Source organism: Pungitius pungitius, chromosome 4, assembly GCF_949316345.1.
Source record: "Pungitius pungitius chromosome 4, fPunPun2.1, whole genome shotgun sequence".
Classification (NCBI taxonomy): domain Eukaryota; kingdom Metazoa; phylum Chordata; class Actinopteri; order Perciformes; family Gasterosteidae; genus Pungitius; species Pungitius pungitius.
This window is the reverse complement of record NC_084903.1, coordinates 8772210-8797452: the sequence shown is the minus strand read 5'-3', so window position 1 is coordinate 8797452 and position 25243 is coordinate 8772210. Positions and strand designations below refer to the sequence as shown.

Genomic DNA, 25243 nt, shown 5'->3' with positions numbered 1-25243 from the left:
AATATGTGTTAGTAGTTACTTTGCAGGTTAATGATACAAATTGAATCGACCAATAATCGATGATGTATTATCATAGCTTGAAATAAGGTATGGTAGTGGGAGAGAGGATATTTACATTATTCTAAAATATCACCACACGTATTTTTTTACATCCATTTGACATCCTGGCTACTTTTTTCATGTAGGTCCATAAGTATGTAAAGTAGTTAGAGTTGGCTCCACCTTTACAAGGTAAGCTGCTTGAATGTTATTGGATTACATGTGACACCAACAGGGGCCATTCTGAGTGAAACGTAGACTTTGTACTTTCTTCTATCAAATTACACACGCAGGAATTGTACCTTTAATGGAGCGTTGCCCAATGTGTATACATTATTTAAATACTACTCCTACATATACCTCCCATGCATTTGTTATTGCCAGAAAACTTTGTCAGACAGTTTGAACAAGACCTTAAAAGTTTTTTTTATGTTTATGTTTTAATAGCGTTGCAGAAAGGAGGAATTTCCGAGTAAGGTATTGCTGGTTTCTACAAACTGTTCTGCTTGCACAAATAATAAAAGAGATTACACGTTTACCACCATGGCACCATTTGCCAAAAAACATTCAGCAGGATAGAGTTGAAATAAAAAAAGTTGACGCTTTTTACGTTGAAAAACATCCTTTTAATAGGTCCGTGCCACACACTAGTGAAAAATAAAGCTCCTACAAAAGAATGATACTTTTATTCCACAATATCTTAAATAAAGTAACTTCAAGTACTCTTGACTTGGGTACAAAAAAATCTAGCTGCCTCCATCAGGCCACAACACACAGCAAGGTTCAACACAGTGGTTACAAATGGCCTTAGGTCCTCTGTATTGTGGCAGATTACGAGGAAATGCATCATGGAAGCATTACTGAATGCTTGTTTTTCCTTTTTTTCTGCTATGGAGAGGAATGATTTTTGTGTCACTGTCCAACTTTGGAGGCCTCGTTGGATTAAAATCATTAAAAAAAATGATGTTATGAGAATGAAAACTAAAAACAATAACATCCCCTACATGCCCCTGTTGGAAGGGTAGGCACTACCAAGATTAAGGATACCACAGTGTTTGCAGAGGATATGTATATACTGTACAAACAATATTTATGATAATGTTTTCATCACGTACACTAAAATAGAATGCTACAATCATTCTAAGGCATAAACAATATCTTAATATTCTTAAACAATTTTTACACATTGTTCCAAACAAGACATAATATTGACATTAATAAACAGTATATACACATGAATCACAATTGTCTAACTGTCCGTCTGCTGTTCCTGTAAATAAATGCAGTTTTACAGTTTGAACAAATGAATACAGTCCTCTGATGCCTCAAAGCACTGAACAGTGTAAACAGTTTTTTTTTCTTGGCTTTGTTTAATATTTGGGAGAAAAATGATAACACAAAGACACATTCCTTTTTTAATTCAATGCAGTTCAGCTGATTCTTCCTTTTCATAGAAAATGAAGTGGACCTTGATTCATAAATAATTATTACAAAATTAAATACATTCACTATAATACGATTAAATAACAAAAGACTTATTTACAAGTAGTGGAAAGTCTTCTAGCGCAGACACATCAGTGACAGTTGAGGATAAATTCAGTGCAGTGTTTTGAGACAGGGAATGGTATTGCACTACAACACCCCATTTCTGTGGGACTCTTTGGGGCTTTTATCCCTGTTGTAATAAAATCCAGCGCACCTCATGTGACGCCATTTTCATTTTTTATCCCCGAAGGTGACATCTCATCTTATGCACACCACGGGTTCCTTATTAAGGATTGGACTTCTTACATTCTGCAAAGCCACTTTATCCATCAGAAAATAAAAACAAACGTAAAACCAGGTGCTCCGGTATGAAAAGTTGAATGGGTTTATGGATAGAATCTGAACAGACGTTTAGTTAGTTTGTTTCAGAAGCTCAGTCCAGCGCTTCTCGAAGAACTTCCTCATGTTATGACCAGCTCGACCAATGTCTGAATTGTCTTCATTGTATTTTTCGCAGTTATCAAAGACCAAGTTGACATCAATGATGAAGGTCTCAAGGTTTTGATACCTGAAATTAAAAAAAAGAAAGTGTTAAGTTGAGATCAAATACTGTGCTGAAACTAAGAAAAAATTCTGACAAAACCACCATCAGACTTCAATTCTCTACAATTGTCCAGAAAGCTTAAAAACTTACTGGCTGCTCACGAGCTTCTCACGTATGGTGGTGAAGTCCATCGGTTTCTTGATGACCTTCTTGTAGCCGGGCACCGATTTCATATTGACCGGCATGAGAAAAGGCCATGCGTCCTGATGCCGCTCCAACTCAGCAAGAAGCACCCTGTTGAAGACACAGACACACACACAAATGTACACAAAATGGTCAGACACGGAACAAACTGTGGCTGTTTGAGGAGCTTTCTTCCACTGGAAAGTTTAGAATGTCTTCTTCCTTCAATGGAGCAGTTTGTAGGTTTTAGCAGAAAGGGATTTTTACATGTGGACCTCACATTTAAGGGAATAAGATCACAGAAGAGGCCGTGTCACTGCTAAAGAGAAAACAAGGTCTTGATGCTGTCGCTACAGTTGATGGCTGCAACTGTAAAAGGGTGAAGGAGAGGAATAGATAATAATTGGAGGGTTTGATGGAAGACGAGAATAAACAAGCCAGAGCCGCATACCTGCATAAACCCAGGTCCCTGTTGTTGTCTTTGGCCGTCTTGGCTCTCTTCACACACACAGGGCTCTCCTGATTGGCTGCTGGCAGGGCAGGTGAACTCTCCTCTGTTTTCCTCTTTCTGCTGGCGTCTTTTGCTCCTTTCTTGGGCGTGCTGCCGGCCGGGTCGTCCAACGCTACTTCTCCGTTACCCGCCTGCTTTCCGCTCTTCTTCCCCTCTGCACCCTTTTTAGCACCTCCTCCGCTTGATGTTAATGGTTTGCTCTGAGGTTTTTTGTTTTTGGGAGATGGGCCACTCGCCTGCAGAGAATTAAGAATGCATTCTTTGAAGTCAATGAACGCTAAAACTACAGTGCCCACTGACCAATTCATCATACTCATTTTGGCCTTTTCTAAACTACTTATCTTAGACAACCAATAATAAAAGTTTATTCCGTGAGCACAGCTTAATAAAAACATGACAATAAGCTTTCGGTAAAATGTTATTTCAAGGAGTTTTATGAATTGGAGAGTTTTACAGTTCCTCAATCGCAACTAATGCCGAGTCAATTTCGCAGACCATAACACTTCAATGTCAACGTAACCAAACAGGAAATATATATAATCCTTGCAGTTGTTTTGAATGCCGGGGAGCTTTGTTGCACGTTGTTTTCTCTCTCTTTCCCAATATTTACTCTAATCTATTGTCAACTTTGAAATGAATGCGTACAATCTACAGGGTACTTTCGGCATAAATATGTTTTGAGTTCAAGTGCTGAAGCAAAATATTGACAGGTTCAAACAAGAAAAATATCTGTACTGTTAAATTCTAACATTTGCAAATTCTAAATGACAGAGGAAGAAGTACAAATTAACAAAAACATGGCTAGAATTTCCTCTACAAGTAATCAACTGTGGAGAGATGACATTACAATTTAAATGGAGTTGATACCTTGGATATGCAGGCCGGGCAGTACCAGTCTCCCTCTGGAATACTGGTGATTTTGGGTTTGTGACAGTAAGTGTGGCAGCCTTTGTCACAGCCGTCACACAGCAGGAGAAGGTCCTCGTTATCTCCTTTCCTGCACATCTGACAGTACTAAAAAAACAAGTGCATTCATTAAAAACACACATACCCCTTCTGAATATTGCTTGTTTTTAATTAACGGGGTGGAAATGCACCGCTCACCACTTTCATGATAGACCTCTCCCAGGCGATGGACTTCTGAAGTTGCTGGATACACATGGCCAACTGGGCAGCGCTGCGCACTTCAGTCAGAGCCTTCCTCCACACCTTCATACCGTGGGCCACCTCCTCCTCGCTGCTAACAGGAGATAATGACAAACAATGAGACACAGAAAGGCACACATGTACGTGAATATGTGGTTGTATTTACACACACAAACACACACACACACACACACACACGCACAATAGGCAGTTAACTGTATCAGTTGAGCCAGCCGCCAGCAAGACAGCAGACCACAAAGAGCTGCAGCTGTGCAGAGACAGGCATGAGGGTTTTGGGGGAGCTCTAGGGCTCCAAGGAGACGTACACACCAATTTTGTTATTTAAGGGGAGCTTCATGCAGAAAGAATGAGAACCTGTGAAAGTGTATGCTGTACAGCGGGAGATATGAGTATGCCCATAACCAAGGTTACTGATGCACACACCATGCGGATGACTGCAGAAATGTATCAAGCCAGTAAGCAACACCTACACAGGAAATGAAACTGAGTGCAGACCCCCAACCCGGCCAAGACCAAAGGAACAAACAAAAATGCAACAGGCCACCACAGAAAGCTGCTGTGAAGGCAGCAAAGACCCTCCCCGCCCCCTGTTTGAGTAGTATGGGAAACATAAAGCACACACAGAGAGAGGAAAGGGGTCTTAGTGGGAGAATGGGGAGCTTTGGTTGGAGAAATGACCTACCCTTCCCTGTCAGCACTAGTGGATGGGGCAGGAGCAGGGACAGTGACCGTACCCACATTATCCAGCCTGATCTGAATGGTGGTACCTAAGGGGCTCCTCAGGTACCTTCTCTCGATGTTGCGCTCCAGATCAGCCAGACGTGTCACTGCTATGTCCAGTGGGTTGTCCAGGTGACGCATCACCCCGCCCTTCTCCCCCCGCTCTTCCGGGTGCTCCTTGCAGTCCTTGTCTCCTGCATTGGCAGAGCCAGGCGTTGATTTGGTGGGGGGCTTGTGCTCGTAATACACCAGGTCTTCTCGCTCGGATTGAGGGTCCGGAAAGGTCCAGCCCTGGGAGAGGACATCAGGCCTCTGATCACACCACTCCACATGTTAAAATATGTTTCTGACACCACTTTCAAAATGTGCAGGGGCGAGGGTTAGTGTTTTACCTTGACCTGCAGGCTGGCCGCGGTGACCTTCCTCTCCAGCTCCTCTACCTGCTGCAGCACGGCAATGTCCATCTCCATCGCCTGCTCCTGGACACACCAGCCGCGCACAGACTCCACACTGACCTGGCTCTCCTCCAGCTCACGCAGCTCGATCATGGCCACTAGATGGATGACAGGAGAGACATCAGTCAGCCATGAAAGCACAAGCAAATAAGCTTGCTAATGCGGGTAAACACATGAGCGGTGAAGCCAAACATATCCCCGGATATTCATGTGGCTCGGTCATAAATAATACAGTGTTTGCAGTGTATTCAGTGATCATCAAGGGCATGCATCTACGTTTGAACAAATCTGTATGTGTTGCTCTAAAAGATAATACAACTCACAGGACTTAAATGTTATATATTGTGATTATGAGCTCAAAGGCGGTGTTGGAGCACTTACCGTCTTTGTGTTTGGTGCAAACCTGGGGGATGATCTCTGTGTATTTCTGCATTTGCCTCTGGAGGCTTTTTTCTCTAATTCCCCGGCTGTGGAGGGCACTGACCAAAGCCCTCAGCTGCTCGATGTCAGACACCCGCCACCAGCCTGTCAGGTTCTCTGAGACAATGAGGACAAACAGGCACGTAAACTACCAGACAAAGAGCATTCGTCACAGCAAAAAGGTGCTTCACTAAGGTATGCTACACCAAAACGAAATTGCGTACAGCGGAGCAGAACATTCCCTAACCCAATTATCTTGGACTATTCAGGCAAGTGAAAGTATTTCAAGCAAGTAAATTATTCTCAATTAAGAAAACGAGAGGTAATTACAGCCTTAACATTAATATCTCTCAGTGCCTTTTGGTTGCTCACCCTCTGGAATAGGCCGAGGTGTAGGGTGGTCCAGGGATTTGGGCATCTCCAGGGTAGGAGAAGGCATTTTCTCTATGCAAGGTAAAGGTGATTCGCTCTTGCTGGAGACACTTGCCGCTGTGTTGCCCTCCAGAGAATGACCTAACATGAGATTAGGGCTGCTGCACAGAGGCAAACTGGGACTCATCATGCCACAGGGCCAGCTTCCGAAAGAAACTCCAAGTAAGGAAGCGCCTGACTTCCCCTGGGGAGAAAAGAGGAAAAACATAAGAGGGGTGGAAGAAAACAAGGCCAAGGGTCATAGGTTAGGTGATCTTGTACATGGCAGAAACAACTTTGTACTCCACAGTTATTTCTATTTGTGTCAAGCCAGCAGCCTCACCTGCAGGGCCGATAGCGGGTAGTTGAGGAGGCCTGCTGGGTGGTGCGGGCTAGCGGAGGCTGAGGCAGCGGAAAAGGTGAGAGGCAGTGCAGGGGACTGAGGTGGGGATCTGGGCCTGGCCGGGGTGGAGGACGCCTGGGGAGACACGCGGGGCGCACCCGGGAGAGGCGTGGTGATGGATGTGAGGTCACAGGGGTTGCGAGGGAGCAGGCTGAACCAGTGTCCGCTCCTCTCCGTCAGGACTCTGAGCAGCTGGTCGTTGGCTTGAAATGAGAGGTACGGAGATGGAGCTGGAGAGGAGGTTGGAGGAGTGGTACCTGGGCTTTCACAGGGGGCTGGCAGGCAAGGGACAGATAAAGAGGCTGATGCCGGAGGAGAGATGCTAGTGTCATTATTGGTTGCCATGGAGGGGGTTGTTGCCACTGCTGGCTCAGAGGTATTGTTAGTGGGGGAGGGGGATGTTCCTTTGGTCGTGGCAATGGGACTGCCCAAGGGACTTGCACCGTTTTGTCTCACATGGGGACTCTCCTCGTCCTTTGCCATCACTGTCTCTTTGCCGACGTCCCGGAATGTGCACAGGTTGGATATGCGGCCTGGCTGCTGGTAGAAGAGGGCGATTTTCTTCCCTTTGTGCTCCTTTCCCTCCTCTTCCTCGTGCTCCAAGCCTCGTGTTTTAATGCTCTGTCCATCAAGGTTGTTGGGTTTCTCCTTCTGCAACTCCATCTCCTGAGGTTCCTCTTTGACTGTGACCTCCTCTGCCACTCTCCTCCTCCTCTGTCGCTCCTCTTCCAGTTCCTCTGGAGCTGCAGGGGGAGAGCACTGTTAGCTAAAAAAAAACTACCATGGTTGATGTTACTACAGAGAGCCAACTGTTTTGGAGAGAAAAGTAGAGTTGTTAGATAATTAGAATTGTTTTGTCCTTGAGGATCAAGATACGGTAAAAAAGTCATCAACATGTCAGCAGTGCCACAAAAGAGCCGAAAATGGAGCTAAACAGATGTTTTCACAGCATTTTTCCCTCCTCTTCCTGCAACATCAAATCTGATGATTTGAGCGTGCAATGAGCGTGCAAATTGACCACACTCAGCGTGCGTTGTGCTGTAACTACCTTCTCCACTCTCCATGGCTTCAATGAAGACCCCTCCACAGTGGGGAAGTACCCAGTACCGGCGGCGGTAGCGGTCCTGGCCATACATCATGGAGCGCAGAGAATGGGAAATTTCAAACAGCTTTCGTCTGGTCTGGTGATGTTGCTGCAAATGTACAATATATACTCAGAGATTTCTCTACATTGTTTTGATTAATGCATGCTATATTGTGTGCTTTCATAATCAGAGTGATATATTGAGGATTGCATGCAATATTGATGAGATCATTTATGGAGCTAATTAATGCCTTCATTAGAATATAGCGAGCGTACGTGTTCATAGTATGCATTAAATGAATAGTTGTTTTCAATACACACCGTATAATAATCCATTTATAGTATGCAGCATCATCATTTTTACATGTATTTCTGTGTGTATTTCTGTGTGTTCCATCCAATGCATTGTACAACATGTATTTTAACACAATCTACAGTGAAATCCTGCATAATCATGAACAATAATTAAGGGAAAGAAAAAGACTGCAATAATGTTGAATAAAGAATTGTCTTTTCTAAGTTACTTCTCCAAGATACTTATTATCTTAATAGAACATTGTCAGTGTCAATCAACCGTGTGTTTCTTTGTGACTCCTTGTAGGAAGCATACCTTGGCCAATTTCTCTATCTGCTTCTCCAGCTCCTCCAGACTGGTGGCTTGTTCCACTTCATCCTGACAGGACGAAACAAACACTGTCAATGTCTGCTAGAAACCCGCTACGGTAAGTTTTGATAATGGATTGAGAGATGGATCGATCCTTTATCTTTTCTTTTTTTTACCTCATCATATGTCTCCACTTTTTTAACCTTCTTCATTTCTTCTTCCTCCTCATCGTCCTCCTCCTCTGCCTGGTCATCACTATCGTCGTCCTCTTCGTCGTCATCGTCGCTGTCTCCACACAGTTTCCTCTTGCGTTTTACGGCAGAGGACGGAGTGCCAATGGACTGGTTCTCTTCAATACCCATACTGGCCTCCCTCCTCCCGGTGCGTTTGGCATGAATGGTCCTCAACCTTTATAAGCACACTCAGGTTCAGCATGATGACATACAGACAATCACGGTGGTATTGTTTTAGCATGAAAGAAAACATACTTCTTCAGTTTTCCCTCCATAATGATCTTGTCTTTCCTCATGTTGGCCATCTGATCCAGGCTCTTGTCGATCTCACTGGAGGAGAAAAAACAGAATCCGGTCAAGTTACAGTTGTACAGAGTACAGTTTAGTATTCTCGGAAAGTACATTGAGTAACAGATAAAAGCTCAATAAGCTCCCGGAGCACAAATGAATACTTGCATGCTTCTCTTACAATCAAGCAGACCGCTCCCTGCTGTAGCATTATTAAGCTTTTTTCCACTGCATCAATAAAATACACCATTAAAGGCTAATGTATCATTTCAGTGATAAGCAGAATAAGAGCATGGTAGATGGAAATATTCTTTTAGTGAGAGATGCGTATTATATGAATACAGAGATAGAAGTAGAAGGGTTGTAGACCACTTTCACCATTCAACAATGTTGCGCTAATGCAGAATATATTAAGGAAAACAGAAAGAGTTGGACAATTGCGCTTTTTTCGTTTCAGCTGCTTCTGCTACCTGATCACAGCTCTGCTACAGGCCAGCTCATTAGCCAGGAAGCCCAGGATTGAGGCCTTCTGGGAAGGCGTGTGAGCCTGGAAGGCCTTGGTCTTCAGACTGAGGGCCAGAGGGGCAAGCTCAGTATTGGCACAATGGGCTCCCATGTACATCTGTAGCACCTCAGACACGTTATCCCTGTTGATGCCGACATTGGTCAGGTGGTCCCCCAGCATGGTTTTTGTCTGATAAAGAAGGAGACAACAAAAAAGAGGTCAAGTTAATGAACACTTCCTTGATGGCTGTAAGCTGATTCAATTCATATGCATTTAATTTATCTAATGCATTTTTAATTTTAGTACTTTAGTACCTTAAATCACAACATCGAAACTAAACCAAACCCCCAAACTAAGAAATATCAATACCACAATTGGGCAAAAAACAATCCACATACAGTACAACAGTCTTGATTTCAAAATTCACTTAATTAAAAATACAGACTATTATTTGTACCAGAGAATAGTTCCACTTAGAGTATAGGAATGACAGGTGTATTACCTTTAGGAGACATTGTAGGTGTATTAGTAGGTGCAAGGTAAACATATAATACTTTCGAAATCTAACGAATGTAACTTTGTCATACGTTTATATATGTGAACTGAAACTACTGCTTAGAACAATCCATCTAGGGTTTAATTCTCAAGCTTGTTTGAAATTGTACACAAGTACCACATAATGAACTTTGAAATAGCTCACCTTCTGTCCAGGTGGCAAGCCAGGATCACACACAGCCAGGGATAGAAGTTTGACCAGAAGGTCCTGGACGTGGCCCATGCTGTCCCCCACATTGAGCAAGCCCTCCTGCAGCATGCCCAGAGTGGGCACATCCAAATTCAAATCGAGGCCCAAAACCTTGCCGAAGCCTCGCAGGAACTGCATCAGCATCAGGCAGTGGGACACGGCGCGTCCCGGCAGGATGAGTCCAGGAATCCGGGAGAACTCTGGGAGAGGCTGCACAAAGGAAAGGAGGTAACGGATTGTTGCCGTATAACTAACTGTGAGACATATTACATCCTATTTGGAATACAGACAATTGTGATTTAAACAGCTCTGGGGAAGTGGCAGTGAAGCTGTCATTACATCTCACACCTGTTAACTGTTATCAAGATGGTGCTTTTGCAATTTACAGTAATGACATCTTATTTTCTACATTATGTAGTACTCTCATTTTACCACTTGAGGGCACACACGTCCACACATGAAAAAACCTCACTACCATGTGGTCTTATTATAGTAGTACTGACCGTCATGAAAACATTAAATTCACTACTTAATACTAATATTACTTATTATAGACTGTTAATAATAATAATAATAATAATAAAATAATAATAATAAAAAATAATATTATTATTTAGATGACAGGAATGTTGTGTCCTAATTCAATGTATTTAACAGCACATAAATGAGAAAAACTGACGATATCCTGTACATCAACGTGTGTATGCGCTCTACATTTTTCTTTTACTGATATTCTTCACACCTGAACCACTGAGCTGATGAGCTTCTTTGTTAACTACCTTGTGATCAGACAGACACATGTCTTCATTTGGCTTCCTCAGCTCCCTCGCTATCTCCAGCTCTAGCCTCCGCTGCTCCAGTTTACGCTCTTTGTTCAGGCGCTTCTCATCCCTTTTCTCCTGCCGCATGCGCTCACGCTCCTGGAGAGTCCAAAATTCAAGAGAGCATTAAAGAGGCAAAGTGTGCATGTGCATTAGTGCATTAGCATGTGTGTGTGTGTGAGAAAACATACAGGAAGGTTTGCTTGACTTTGCTGAGCAGTATTAGAATTCAGCCTAATGCTGGTGTGCATTCAAAAGAAAAGTGCTTGAGGGCCACAATCCTTTGACTTGGAAAGTGTGGAGAAAAAAAAATGGATAGAAGGAAAGAGCGCACAAATGGGAGAGAAGGTGGGAATCCATCCGGGGAATAATGACTTAGGCTCTTTTTGTGGAGTGGACTGTTTGTGTACATATGGCTACCTCTGCTTTCTTGCGAGCCTCGACCGCCTTCATCAGCATTACATGTTGTCTCCTCCTCTCCCTCTCCTAGAGTGGCAGAGACATAGCCACATTAAGAAGCACACATTGCACATACAGCACTCAAGGTCGACTAAATTTAGTGTGCATTAATGCAAATTTGTGATGCACTAAATTCGATGGAGGCACCGTACTTGAACAGGCACAAAACGATGCTTCACATGTATACACTTTGACATGTATGGTGGAAGCATTAGTGAAGAGTACAATAATACGATGACAACCAAAAAGCAACACAGAGATGCGGTACAAAGTAGATGTGATGACAGGCTCAAAAAAGAGAAGCAGCTAGAATCGGTGGCGGGCGTCTCTAAACTAAAGCTGACACAACAAAAGCAACAAAATGCTGGTTGCCAGAAGTCTTCAGACGTGCCACATTGGCATGATCAAAATAATGAATTCAGGCAATGTTAATGTTTTTATTTCTGACACACCGTTCTCACAATATTTGGCGAGGAGGGTGACAAATAGGAAGAGATGGTAAGGACTAGCTACAAACAGTGCAGTTCCACCTCAGTGGTTTTGGCAGCTTACGTATTAGCACAGTATGTGACCGCAGAGGATGAGACATCTATGTTGTTCTTTGGTGCATGATACACAGTCTACTGCAAAAGGGCACAGGAATCACTGGTGACTGACTATCATTTTATTTGATCTCTTTAGGTTTGCCGCTCCACCGTATCAGGCTGTCATTTCCTCTGTGATCCACCAGAAACACACAATTGCCTCTATTAGGGCTTGCCAAGGACATTCCCAGCACATAGTGAGTGAAAGGGGATAGTTTGTGAGGCCTGTTTTGTCATAAACAAAACAGGCTAGATGCCAAGCACTCTGCTACCATATTGCATTGTCCTCATTGGATTGATTTATCTACAAATGGAGAACTTACAAAAGGACATAGATAGTGTGGCATTAAGCTCTTTCGAAGTTTCCGCTTTATCAAATACTAGAATATGTTGAGGGGAATGATGACAAGCTACAACGAATCAAAAGTAATGCAAATGCGTGACAACCGTAAATACCAGGATTGTTTAATGTATCTCAGTTGGCTCTGAGGGAAGGTACAAGCGGTTAAGAAAACCATCGGCTCAGAGTCCAGTATGAAACTGATAGGCAGACCTTTAGATTCAGCTGTGACTGTGTATGAGTGACGACAAGCAGGACAGTCGGGGCGAAAAAAAAAAATTCTACACAGAATCATTGTTGTCCCTGTGGTGGAATTGATCTATATCGTTGTTTTACAATTGACCCGGTCTATTTGCAAGCAAAGGTTGTGCCGCACCCTCACCAAACTCTGCCGGTAAGAATCTCCACCGTAAAGACAAAATGATTCTCGGTAGCTGTTTTCATTATTTGTGCGGCGTACGGGAACAGTGAATGACAGAGAGGCCGGGATGGGGCAGGTTAAAGTCCATCACTGTGTGGACTGCAGAACAGATGCACGGACGAACACACACACAAGCTCAATGTCTGGGCCGAAATCGCCAAGCACTCTGTGTTATGGGGTAGCACAGGCTACTCCAATACAACGGTTAGACAATGTGTGTGATGGATGGAAACTCCTCGAGTGCACTTTGAGACAGTGAGTGTGGATTGGCTAGCAGCCTTTGCAATGCATTCTGAGTAGGAGGGGGAGAATGGGGGAGGGGGACAGAAGTTGCCTGGCCACCGTGACAGGGTCAGTTGTCCCTCAGGACGAGCAGATGGAGGCAGCATACTGACTCTTTTTCTCTTTTGTTGGGTTTGCTGGAAAGCCATGCAGAAGAATGTAGTATGACAGCAGCCAGTGCTACACTTAATGCATTGCTATGACAACCATAACACAACCAGTTACACGATGCAGGTGTTAGATGTACAAAAATAAACATACCCATACCATATCTAGTCTATGCCTCTCCAACTCCTGGCAGAGAGAGTTGGCAAAATATTATGGAACAGAAAGAATATCCAATACCACAAAGCATGGCGTTTAATAAGGAGAAATACTGAAGACTTTCATTAAATAGATATTTAGTAAATAACAACATTTACTCACACATGCCTGGTATTTAAAAGCACGTAAATGCAGAAATACACCCAGACACACATACACTCGCACGCAACTCACACACACACACACACACACACTACTGTCAAATTTCTATTGAAGTGAAGTTTGAGTTAAATGGTTTTATTCAGCAGTAACTATTACATTCAAGAGGCAGAGCATGTTGCAGAGAATGCTTACCTGGTGTTTGAGGATCTCCGCCTGCTGTCTCCTCAACTCTTTCTCCTTGATGGCAAGAAAGAGAAGATGAGGGAAAAATCAATAAGCTTCCATTGTGCCAATAACATGAAAATCACTACAGACTGATGGAATTCCAGCCCTTTTCAAAAGGCCGCTCTAATTATACTGCCAGCTACTTTGAAAGTGGATAAAAGCCCACATCATGCTGCATGTGAGATAATCTAATGAATGAGATTTTTCATCTAAAAACGGTGAATGCATCTGTTTCAAGGGGATTTATTTAAAAATGCAAACATACCTTTATCCGTTTTTCAGCCTCCAATATTTTGGCATTGGCGACTTCTTCCTTCTTTTTCCGTTTGGCCTGTGAACACAGACTACGGTCAAGAATCTCAGAGACAGACACATATCAATCAGTCCTGGGTGAGGGCTTCGCTGCACTTTAAATGATTGTTTGCAGTTTTCTGGTTTGAGCAAAGATTTTAAGCTCCTGAATGCCAGTCAAATTTGTAAAACACAGCGAATGAATAATGTATCTCTTTAACACCTAATTGTAAAAATGTTGAAGCCTCCCGTTAAGAGTGGCTTGTCAACCGTGTCAACTCAAAATTGATTTAGTCCTGCTAAAACACTTTGAAGCTCCTACGGTATAATTGTGTGAGCCTGCATATGTGTTGGTGTGTGTGTGTGTGTGCACACGCATCTTCGCATGTGTGTTTGCGTGTGTCGAAAACAGCACCTTTTTTTTATCTCGACCCACTTATGCTAAACTGTTACTGTTGTGTGAAGAAAAAAAAAGTCTTTTCTGTCCAATTTAAATAAGGTCTGAAGAGGCAGCAACAGCCATTTTAATATTCAACAGCCGTCAACCAAGACCAATTTAGCATTAGTTCCATGTGGAATTATGCCTAAGAAGACGCAACTCCCTCCAATGCATGCTGCTGTTCAGTAATGAGCTTTAGGAAGATTAAAACACTATAGACTGAGGGGCTGGAGCGATCCAGGAATGTTCTGCTTAATCAGAGGTGCTGTTGAATCAGATTCTGTACCTCCAAAATTTGCTGCGCTCTGAGTTCCTTCTCCATCCGAATCTGCTGAATGCGCTTGATCTTTTCCTGTTAAACATTAAAAAAAAAGAAAACACAACACAATCCCTTAATATTTTAGCCATTAGAAAACATCCTCAGATAAAATCACTTCCTACTCACTACCACTCTATTCCGAAGACACAGCAATAAGAGAACTAATGACAGTAATTTAAAGTGAGCTTTAAAGCATCACAAAAAAAACATTCAGCACTTCTTGCTGTGCACACGGGGACTACGTGTGTCAGGACACTTAGATAAGGAGAGAGGGAGGAAAAGGATACGTCAGCACACACGTAAGGCACACCAACCTGCTGCTTGAGGATCTTGATCTGCTCTTTCTGCTTCCGCCTCTCCTCCGCCGCCATGATAGCTTCAAGAGTCAAAGTCAGGGTTATATTAGCGACTAAAAAAATGACCAACAAAGCTGTTCAAACAGCTAAATTAATATCTGAGAGAATTATAATTGCTAGGGTCGAGATGCATTTTACACGAGAGCACAAGTGATTCTCAGAGCTAAATCACAGAAAAAAATCCTCCAAAACAAAAACAGAACACACAGACTCTCAATGAAATGATGACAACTATTTTTAAAACCAATTGAATGGCGTGTAAAATGTTGAAGCCCCTGTAAGGAACCAGCCATAAATACCCAGTGTCTCTTAAACACTAGTCACAGGTACTAAAGCGGTAAATTTGTTTCAGGTTACTTAAAAAAATCCTTGAATAAATACACTATATTAAGTTTTGACAAAAATTCAAATATAAGATTTTATATTCAAAATATTGGATTTTCAATGTCATCATTAACTGCCGTAAAATAACAACCACCTCAAATGTTTCAAAGAGGATACATAATTGAAAAGGTTAGAGAACCACTGGTATGCCAAAATAAACAATACAGAAATCAACCAATGTTGTACGCAAGAATTTGTACAAGAATAATGTTTGTAGCATGGCAACAGTAAAGATTCAAGCAGAAAAAGACGAAAGCCTGTGCTTTATAGTGATGAAAATACATACAAACATACTGTACATTCAAGCAGGGACTCTGCTCGTTTTTATACTCGTTGAGAGCTCTGAAGTGACCGAAAAACCGAAAAACCACCACTATCGTCCTTACTATTGCCCTGAGCTCAAGACACAACCCCCTGGGTTTACCTTGCTGTTTCCGCGCTTCTTTGGCTGCACGGGCCAGTGCCTGCTTTTCTAGTTTCCTCATCAATTTCATCTGGGTGGCCTGTCGGGCTATTTCTGCACACAGGGAGAGAAGAAAGACATTTATGAAAAAAGACCTAAATGCTACTGCAGCCTGACCCTGCACATTTGACTAAGATGATACTTTGGCTTTTTGTGAAATTTGGACAAAATTAGGGAGAGACACTCAAAAGCAATTTTCTTCGTAAAGATTAACATATATTTCTGAAATGTTTCCATTAACATTTAAACAGACAAAAAGATTAAAATGTTTTTTCCATTGGTGGAACTGCCTACCAGACAGTTCTGGTGCCCGAGTAGAGCAGGTTTAACTTTGTAACAGCGTATGCATTTATGTTCTTATCAAAGCCAAACAAAAGCCCAGCGACATCAAAAAAGACTTGATAACAATGCCGATTCATCTTGAAAAGGATGTGGTTTACTGTAGAAGGCATGAAGGAAGGTGGATAAAACAAACAAGTATGACATAAAAAATGACTCTTAAAATGATTAAAACATTAACCCCTTCCTCAACCTCCTCGATCTGAATAATGTCTGGAAGATTAATGACACACACTCGAGACAAACACATTTCAGGGCTCGTTTCACGTGCTAACCTTGGGCCTCTAGTTTGCGCAGGAGTTTGACCTCACTAGGGCTGGGGCCCTCGGGCACCAGCGGATCCCCCACATTAGGAGGCCGTCCCTTCCTCCGCCTGGAGCCTTTGCCACCTTCGCCCGCTGACTCGCGGTCTGAACCAGGGGGGCGACCCCTCCGACCTTCCATCGCCAGAATACGTGGAATCGCTTCCTCCTCCTTCAACAGGCTCCACTGTAAACCCTACAGAGGGGGGGGGGGGGGGGGAAACGTAGAGATGGAGAGATTGGGTGGGGCGCGGAGAGGTGAAACATATGTTGAAATTTATGATTTGATGCGACTAAAGAATAGGAGATGAGTCAAAATAACATAACATAACATTTTCTATGATACACCATAAGAGCTGACTAAAAAATGCAATAACTAAAGTACATATTTACTTATCTGTCCTTCTCTATCTAGTTTTTCTCTGGGCCCTCAGCACTTTATGGATTTAGTCTATTCTGTTTCTAATAATATATCCATTCATTTCCTTAATATTTTATATTTTAGTACACATACACATAACATGGAATATATCATTGGTCACCTGTGGAAGTAATGTCAGCTGATTATTACATTAGTCCATGCACAGTGAGAGGTCTATGAACTAGGATTACTGAGTTTTTTTTGTTGATTCCTATTCATGCCCTGACAGCCACTGCTGCATGATGCTTGGCCTGCCACTAGATGAAAAGATGAACAGGGCTCACGAAGAGAGAGAAAAAGAGATGAAAGGCAGTCACCTGGGGTCCTTCTCTGGCTTCATAGAAGTCACCAACCCTTATCTTTGCACTGAAGCTAAAATTATCACGCGTGATGCCACATATTCCATTTCTGGATAGATACTACAGAAGAGAAAATAATAATGACGTTGGTTTAGGCAGAAAAAAAACGGTGAAATTAGCGACATTGAAAAGCATCTGGGAAGCACTAGATTGGAGGGAGACTACGTCTGCAGTGTTCATCTGTGCAGTGCTACTAATCATTATAAAAGCCAGGGAACAGAAAAAGAGCAGAAGAGAAAAACGGTTCTGACCTTGGGGTGCACAATTCAGGCCCTTTATTATTTATCTGTGGCCATGCTAGGCTTTTTACTGCCAACTGACTGACTAGCAGTGAGTGAACGATACTGAGTACACATTTTTCTCTGTGCACTACTCCACTCAAAGGCGGATTCTGTCGATTAGCGTGGTTGAGCTTTTGATGAAGCAAACAAAGGAGATTATAGGCTATAATGTGCTGTACAAATGGGGCCAAAACTGTGCATCCCAACACTAACCATTAATCATTTTTAGGGTGGGGGTGGGAGTGGGGGAGGAGAGGTGAAAATAAGTGGCAGAAGAAGTGGATCTAAGAATATCATCTCACACTATCGGGGTCACAGAAAGCGGGGGGGGGGTTGGCGGTGGGGTGCAGCTGGAGCGATAGCGCAGACAACATATCCTGATACAGAAGCATTGGTATGAGCCAAGTGGATGAGCAGTGCTGCAGGTATTAGCAAAGAAATGTCCCTGCGTAATAAATCACAAACCGCGCCGCCCACATTACCTCCCACTTCTAACTCGAACTGCTCATCCCTATGCCTCATAACCTTTGCCTCTGTATTACGGGTGTGGACTACACTGCAGGCCGTGGTACCTTCATCACATCTGGGTACTGCCTTAGCTTCTTGCCACACGGTGCGTAGTAGGCCACCTCGCCCTGTGATCGACCGGCCACTGATTTGATTCTCGTTTCTCTCCGCCACCTGTTTGTTTTTTTAGGAATGAAGCAATAACACAGTTGTTCAGCAGAAACAGTGTGCCGTGCATTTGTGACCAAAGCACGGAGGTGAGCACTCAAGCAAAAGTGAATCGCTTCCATGAAAGGTGTCTTTCTTCCAGCATCTTGTACACACCCCAACTCCAGAGGTATCATCAACTCCTTCTCATCCATCACCCTCTTCCTCTTCCCTAAGCCTGTGGAGAGACATGAGATCAACCATCAATTTGCGAGCACAACCTACGGTCGGAGACCTCAAACACATGCAGCCAAAGCACCTGAACTCACCAGTAATCACACAAGGCAGGTAACCAAGAACGTACACATGCATGCGCACCGGCCAAATGTCACCAATGAAGTTAAACACACGCTCAATTCTTCAGACTGCCATTTTCAAATCATAGAACTAAAATGCCAAGCCTGTTGTGCATGAGCACAGGAGGTAATTTACACCGTGATGTCTGGTGGACATTGTCTATTTAAGAAAGGCAAAAAATGGATTGCATAAGAGGAAAAACTGGAACATCTACTTGAATTATTCCCGTCAAGCTACAATTTTCTCTCTGCATTGAAAGAAGGAAGACGTTAATCCTGTTGCCATGCCAAATAAATTGTCAGGGCTCCTGGGCATGCCCCTACAGGACCCGAGAGCTCCGGTTGGTCCCTGGCAACCAACCGCCTTCTTTCTGACTCCCTAAAAGTACAATCCTTCCTCGTCGGACGATAATGCGTCATTATACTGCTCAAGAGCAGAGGACTCGTTAACAAAACAAAGCATCTGCTGTTTGCTGTAGCTTTTTTTGTGGTGCTGTATACGCCTGGGAGATTAAGTTAAAGATCTACTCTTCGCAACAAGACGGTGGAAGGACGGGAGTAGCAACAGAGGTCAGCCAATTAGCTCTATTCCTTTAATTACCCCGTAACATCTTAAATCCCTCATGTCATCCTCTTTTGCAACATACCAAAACAAAAACGTTATTTTCCAAACTTCTTCCACTGACGACGCCCTAACAAAACCAACCTTCATCCCTCGTTGTTTTGAACCCTTTCAGCGTACAGGTTTTCATGACGTTACCTAATGGAGACGCTAGGCTGTAGGACGAAGAGCCTGGAGAGCTGTGATAGGCCAAGGCACTGGAGCTGGTGACAATGGTGGGAGTCTTGATGACCTGTAGGTTGAGCGGGGAGCAGCTGGTGGCGGTGTGATTGGTTGAGGTGTTCAGTAGTTCTGGGCCTTTGGTTAGCCTGCGAGGAGTCGTCTCCTTTTTAGATGAGCCAGACGGCAGCAGCTTCAACTCCTTCACTTTCATCCCAGAGATGTCGCTGTCTGAGTTGCTGTCAGACTCTGAAATTGGAGTCCAGAGCGAAGTGGGTAAGGATCCATTAAGTTGTTTTTCAGGAATGCACAACACTGTGTGGTTCCAGCCTCTTGGTGGGAAGGATTCACTTGGATTTGTCTTATGCGATAGTAAACTGAACGTTTGTAGGTTTGGGACTGCTGGCTGGACAAATTCAACAATTTGACGACAACGCCTTCTTTCCTCCATCCCCATCTTTCACAATTTATACATCTTTTAAACAAGTGACTAGCTGAGGAAATGATCGGAATAGTATTTTAAATAAAATTGTCAGCATTGATGTGAACATCTCAATGACCAGTTAAATGGTGAACGTTAAGTAATAAAAGTTGCATACCTGAGAGACTATCATCTGAGTCCTCTTCATCCTCCTCCTCCTCAAGGTCGTCGTCCTCATCGTCATCGTCATCTCCCGAGTCGTCCGATTCCTTATTAGCCGGCAGACCGGCTGTGGGGTTACATGTCCCAGGGATCCCCATTCCGGGAATTCCAACCCCAGGAATACTGACTCCAGGAATCCCGATCCCGGGCTCTCCTCCACGAAACAAATCTACTAGAGACTGTACCAGATGGTTCTGAGAGAAGCCCTTCCAGGCAGCTAAAGGGTCCGCCTGTCCCTGTCCCTGTCCCTGGCCTGGCGTCTGTGCCTTACCCTTGGGTGTCTTGTTCTTTCTGGATCCATGGCCTGTGGCATGGGGTGAGGTAGTGGAGGGCTGTGACTGAGGCCCAGCCTGAGCAGTTGCTTGGATCCTGCTCGCCCCTGTGCTCAGATTAACAGGCATCGACCCGGCATCAGAGTCACACTGAGAGTCTTTGCGAGGTTTGGTGATGAGGGCCAAAGGTGCGTCCTGAGTGATGCTTTGGATGACTCCGTTGGGGTGGTGGGGTTCGGGGAGCCCCAGCAGGGCACTCGAGAGGAAGCGGTTGGAGTGATTGTTCTGGGGTGGAGGAGGCGGTGCGGGCGGCAACGGCGGTGAAGACAGAGACGTCCTCTTGGGAGACTTGTTTGGACCTTGCTGCTGTTTCTTTAGCTCAGCTGGGAATGTCTGCCCCTGGGACATGAGCGTCTGGGAATAGAGTAGGAGAGAGGGAAAGCACAAGGAGAGGCAGGGATTCAGCGGGAGGGAGGGACGGGGAAAGACAGAATGGTGTGGAACAAAGAAAGGTTAGGGAAACAAATAAGAAAAGAAACGGGACAAAGTGGAGTAGCTCAAGCTGTCAGTTTGCATCACTGTTGATTGTTTCAGCAGGTGACAAAACCACAATGCTGAACAGTGGTACATTTAACTGTGTCGAAGCCCTTTTTGGGGAAACAAAAAGAACATAGATGCAATAACCTAAGACATTGTGCTGGGCCACGTTCACAAGAAGAGACTGAGTACGTCCCTAAAATTGAAATTACTTTGTCTTTGAATTAAAAAAAGCTCCATCATCATTATCATTATGCTGCTGGGAGTGTTTGCCTTTTTTTACAATGATGACGAGCTTGTTTCAATCTGTGTTTAAGATGAAGCAGGTTAGACTTCAATGTTGCACTTTCAACTTGATGTGATATGAAGTGAAACAAATCAATTTCACAGACCATGAAATACAGTTACAGAGCTGAAACCACAAGGGGAATTTACCTCGTTGTAAACTTCTTTATACTGGTAAAACAGGAAAGGGGAAATTATTTTCGTAGAAAAAGCCGATTAAAAGATTATTGATTATTGTGCTGCTATTCATATTTAATCTGAAGAAAGGGAAATTGTGTCGCAAAGGAAATGTCAACTTTTACAGCATTAATCTGAACCGGTGATAAAAAAGAACAATTCAGGAGTATGTGTGTAGACAGAGAGTGTGCTTCAGAATGGAAACAAAACTCTAGTCATTCCCCCTTTTATCCACGGAAAAAATGTTTCATCAGTAGAGCAATCAATATCTAACCAATGTTAATCAGTCAAAGGCTGTTTAGACCAATAGAAAGAAAAAAGAGCTTAAGAAGCTAAATTATTTTAGGTTAAATTTAAGTTTAATGTACGTTGTATGTTAGAAGTACAGTACATTATGCAATATAAAGTAGAACGTAATCAAGTTCTGCCGATACCACATTACCTTATGTTAGGGAGCGTTTACATTTCTGAGTGCATGTTTCGACCATTCCGATTGTCTATTACACTATAGCTGTCACCCGTTTGTACCAATGTGGTAATTAACTAGATCAAACATTCACTTATTCTACATATGAATAGAAACATTCAATACCTTAGATTTCTTAGAAATGTGGTGTTTAAATCAACAGTATAAAACAAAGATTTCTCGGGGCCATGTTACAATTTTAAAAAGGCCCTTTTTTTAACTGTCTCACATGAATGGGAAACAGCTGAGGAGAACATTTTTAGATTGAGCCCGCAGCCTCACCAGCAGCAGTTCTGTGATTGTCTACGGGTTGGATTGGATGTTGTGTTAAATGCATGCAGTAAATGGCCACCAGATTAGAAGAGGTTCTGGTATTAAAGTGATATTGATGAATAAAAACAGAGAGATCTAACTGCACTATGCTCCGGTGGATAAATTAATTACTGTCAAGTTGATTGGAATAACTTTGCTCACTAAAACTGACTGTGCAGCTAAATTTATCTTGTCAACGTCGCACAGCATATTGTGTCCATGCAAAATGATGTGTGTGATTTGAGTGGATATTGCAGAAAAAAAGAAAATGGCAGTATTCAACCGCCAATATCAGGGTGCCTTACCTGTTTGAGCCTGAACTCGCTGATCTGCGCCAGCGAAGCTTCCAGCTGTTTCCTTTTGTTGGATTTGGCGGCGCCGGCAGCAGCTCGCCGCGGAGGCTTCGGCGAGGACTTCTGGGAACTTCTCGCGGATGAGGTCGAGCCAAAGGTTTTTGGGGAGGTAGGCAGCGGGAGAGTCGACCGAGGTGGGGAGGGCACAGAGAGAGGCTTTGGGGAGGAGCAGAGGGAGAGGGGCAGGTGCTGGGGAGAGGAGGAGGGCAGCAGTTTGTGAGCTTTGGGAGAGGCAGCACTGGAGAGGGCCTCTGGAGACATGGTGAGGGCCATGGGGGAGGAAGATGGGGAGAACTCTCTGCGAGGCTGAGAGAGGAGTGCTAGGGGCTTTGTGTTGGCGGCCAGGCCGGTGGACTGGATCACACTGAGGTGCTGCTGTGGCCCCTCCGTCCGGGACCTGGAGCCGTGGAGGGCCAGCGGCGAGGTCTGGGTAAAGACCGGAGGGGAAGTAGAGCAGGGGAAGGGCACGAGGCTCGGGGGGTTGGAGGAGACCCTCTGTGCCTTGCTGACTTTCATGTCATGGGGTTCCCCGGAGGTTGGTCTGTTAGTCTTTGTAGATCCAGTGCTTGGTATCAAAACCTGGGAAGAATGAGAAATAAAGAACTGTTCAAACACAGCTTTGCGGTGTCAAATAGTCAAATTCAGTCAACATTTTGGTCACTATTAATTATCAACGTTACCTTTGTTGGCTTTTTTGACCGCTTCTCAGAGTCTGAAAATTCATTCTGCTTGTCCTCCTCTTCGTCATCGTCGTCTTCGTCGTCATCGTCGTCTTCGTCATCCTCCGCCAGGTCTTCCAGATCACTGCTGAGGGATCCGTCGCTTGAGCTGTCCGAGGAAGTGCCTGACTCGCTGTTGCTCGCCAGGGAGGAGTCTCCCGGCTTCTTCCGTGGCTTCTGAGTTCAGAGGAAGGAGGAAGAGGAAAGAATCAGCCACACAGCGAAATGCATTACTTGTGTATCTCACGTGTCACTTCTTTGAAGGCGGAGTGATAAAGTCTCAGTACTGACCTTCTCTTTAGGTTTGAGGATCGGCTTGTCCACCAGCTCTGCTGGATTGGTCTGAGGGCTGCTACGGTGACTGTTAGAAGGATCTGGATTTGTGGTTGGCTTGGTCGATGCCTGAACGGGAGCCGGACTGGCAGAAAAGCCCCCTGATTGTGTGGTGGGGGGACAGACTCCGCTGCCATTCACTGCCCCATTCACTCCTTAGAAACACAAACCACATCTCAGCTCCATCGTTTCTGAGAACTTTGCTACGCAGGATAATAAAATATCTGGAACTAACTGCAGAATGGAACGAGGCTGATAACAATATTGATTTATACGTGTATCTCATCACATATGCCGGCTGTGCGAGGCACAAGTCCAACATGACTGGTTTACATAATATAAGATAAATTAAAAGATACTGTGAAATTAAAAGAGTGCAAGAAATAGAGATTACAAGAAGGAACTGGGGGGGGGGGTTGGGTGTTGACAGAATAACTAAGTGAGGGCTGAAAGTCATTAAATCTGTCTCAAAAAAGAGAAATCTCATCGTAGGACAAAGTGGATTCAGATTGTGGAAGAAGGAGACACACAGATAAAAACGCCTCTCAGAGGGGTAATATATTAATTCCCATATTTCAAAACTCACTTAACACTTGATGATATTACAACGAGAATATGTTGATGTTTCATTTGAAACAAATAAAATGTGTTCCTTTGTCACCTGCTTCTCTCCTGCGGTGTCTATTATAAAAACCAATTTTCTGTGGGCGCAGTCTAACTGTGAGGATCAATGGATCCGTCTTGGGAGATGGTCTGTACCTTTAGGTGGGGCATGGCTGTTCTTGCCGGGCATCCTGATCTGAACAGGACTGGCGCTGTGGTTGGGCTGAATGTGAGGGCTGAAGAAGGGAGGGAAGCTGATGAAAGAGGGGAGAAAGGCAGCAGCTCCCCGTCCGTGGGCTTCAGCAGCTCGCCACCACTCTGTCGGAGGGGAGAGGGGAATAATTGATGATACATTCCCACTTAGTCAATTGAGCCCCATATTCCAAAAGGTCTTCATCTTACCAGAGAGCGCTCCTAGCTGGGGGTGGGCAGCCAGAGCCGCTGACATGCCCAGAGAGCCCAGGCCTCCAAACTCGGGCCTGCCCGCTCCGGAGGAGTAGAGGGCTCCGAAGGCTGGGTGGTTGACCAGAGGGAAGGCACTTGACAATGCGGAGCCAATGAAGGGCTGCTCTCCCGCCCCGAACAGACGGCCTGAGACAGATCCAAAGCATGCAAGATGTTGTTTGAGTTTTATTTAAATGTTTTCAAGTGAAACACAATCCATAGCAAATAGCCGTGTACAACAACACACATGTTTTGTTGTTTAAAGCTCCAGTTTCAGTTTAGTTACGGATAAAACAGTTCTATTTCACAGGATTGAATCTAAAAAATACTTCACATGATTGTACTATTTGTACATATATTATATATATATATATATATATTTTTAAACGTGTCTTCCATTGAGTGCAATGTGAATATTTCTCTTACAGCGGATTTGACAGTTGTTAAATGCACCTTTATCACAGCTTATGCCCCTACTGTTGGTTTTGTATACGTTTATTTGTGCAGACCGAGAATGCTGTTCACAAATTCCATCGCTGACCTTGTTTCATGTGAGAGAAAGATGTAAAAAAAAAGCTGTTGAAAGTGTCTTATCCACCTGACTTCATAAGAGTTAAATACGGAACAACGTTTTCTATTTGTGCGAGGGTTAACGTCACATTTGGCTTTCCCTGAGTGCACAACGCACCTCGTTTCAGAGGCCGATGGATAAGGTTATTTTTTTACACTAAAACATTCACATTTAAATCACAGGCAATTTTGTCACAAACACATTTTAGCACAAGTGTTTATGTGTTGGTATTTCTTCAGTTTAGATGGTGTCAGGACACAAGCATAGACTGCGTAGAGTCGGTCGAGAAGAAGAAGTGTGTGCATAAGGTGTACAGAGGGAACCTCTTTCTATCCTTCCGGCATTCAATTTCCACACAGAAGAAAACTTCATCAACATCATCATCGTCTAGCGTTTTCCCGAGCACAATCATTTCTGGCAGGGGCGAC

The 25243-nt window shown here is 43.8% G+C and overlaps 1 protein-coding gene across 20 annotated transcripts in view; it reads right to left on the bottom strand.

Moving 5' to 3' along the window:
- Window positions 1-481: 481 nt before the first annotated feature.
- baz2ba (bromodomain adjacent to zinc finger domain, 2Ba) overlaps window positions 482-25243 on the bottom strand; it is a 60658-nt gene continuing 35896 nt past the window's right edge. For 3 of the 20 annotated variants that reach the window (XM_037454461.2, XM_037454479.2, XM_037454470.2), the window contains 35 exons: window positions 24203-24391; window positions 23957-24118; window positions 23156-23352; window positions 22826-23041; window positions 22098-22724; window positions 19700-20429; window positions 19080-19349; window positions 18141-18201; window positions 17882-17990; window positions 16987-17088; window positions 16222-16444; window positions 15569-15661; window positions 14719-14780; window positions 14372-14437; window positions 13621-13686; window positions 13323-13367; window positions 12966-12998; window positions 11039-11104; window positions 10577-10717; window positions 9753-10007; window positions 9018-9241; window positions 8515-8589; window positions 8203-8434; window positions 8033-8095; window positions 7387-7531; window positions 6279-7081; window positions 5897-6140; window positions 5486-5641; window positions 5042-5202; window positions 4612-4961; window positions 3867-4002; window positions 3630-3776; window positions 2703-2998; window positions 2219-2362; window positions 482-2092 (listed from right to left, as the gene is read on the bottom strand). In XM_037454461.2, coding sequence (XP_037310358.2) covers window positions 1936-2092; window positions 2219-2362; window positions 2703-2998; window positions 3630-3776; window positions 3867-4002; window positions 4612-4961; window positions 5042-5202; window positions 5486-5641; window positions 5897-6140; window positions 6279-7081; window positions 7387-7531; window positions 8033-8095; window positions 8203-8434; window positions 8515-8589; window positions 9018-9241; window positions 9753-10007; window positions 10577-10717; window positions 11039-11104; window positions 12966-12998; window positions 13323-13367; window positions 13621-13686; window positions 14372-14437; window positions 14719-14780; window positions 15569-15661; window positions 16222-16444; window positions 16987-17088; window positions 17882-17990; window positions 18141-18201; window positions 19080-19349; window positions 19700-20429; window positions 22098-22724; window positions 22826-23041; window positions 23156-23352; window positions 23957-24118; window positions 24203-24391 — 7046 coding nt within the window. In that variant the 3' untranslated portion in view covers window positions 482-1935. The remainder of the gene's footprint in view (window positions 2093-2218; window positions 2363-2702; window positions 2999-3629; window positions 3777-3866; window positions 4003-4611; window positions 4962-5041; window positions 5203-5485; window positions 5642-5896; window positions 6141-6278; window positions 7082-7386; window positions 7532-8032; window positions 8096-8202; window positions 8435-8514; window positions 8590-9017; window positions 9242-9752; window positions 10008-10576; window positions 10718-11038; window positions 11105-12965; window positions 12999-13322; window positions 13368-13620; window positions 13687-14371; window positions 14438-14718; window positions 14781-15568; window positions 15662-16221; window positions 16445-16986; window positions 17089-17881; window positions 17991-18140; window positions 18202-19079; window positions 19350-19699; window positions 20430-22097; window positions 22725-22825; window positions 23042-23155; window positions 23353-23956; window positions 24119-24202; window positions 24392-25243) is intronic. The other 17 variants (XM_037454487.2, XM_037454548.2, XM_037454507.2 and 14 more) reach the window with 17 other exon arrangements.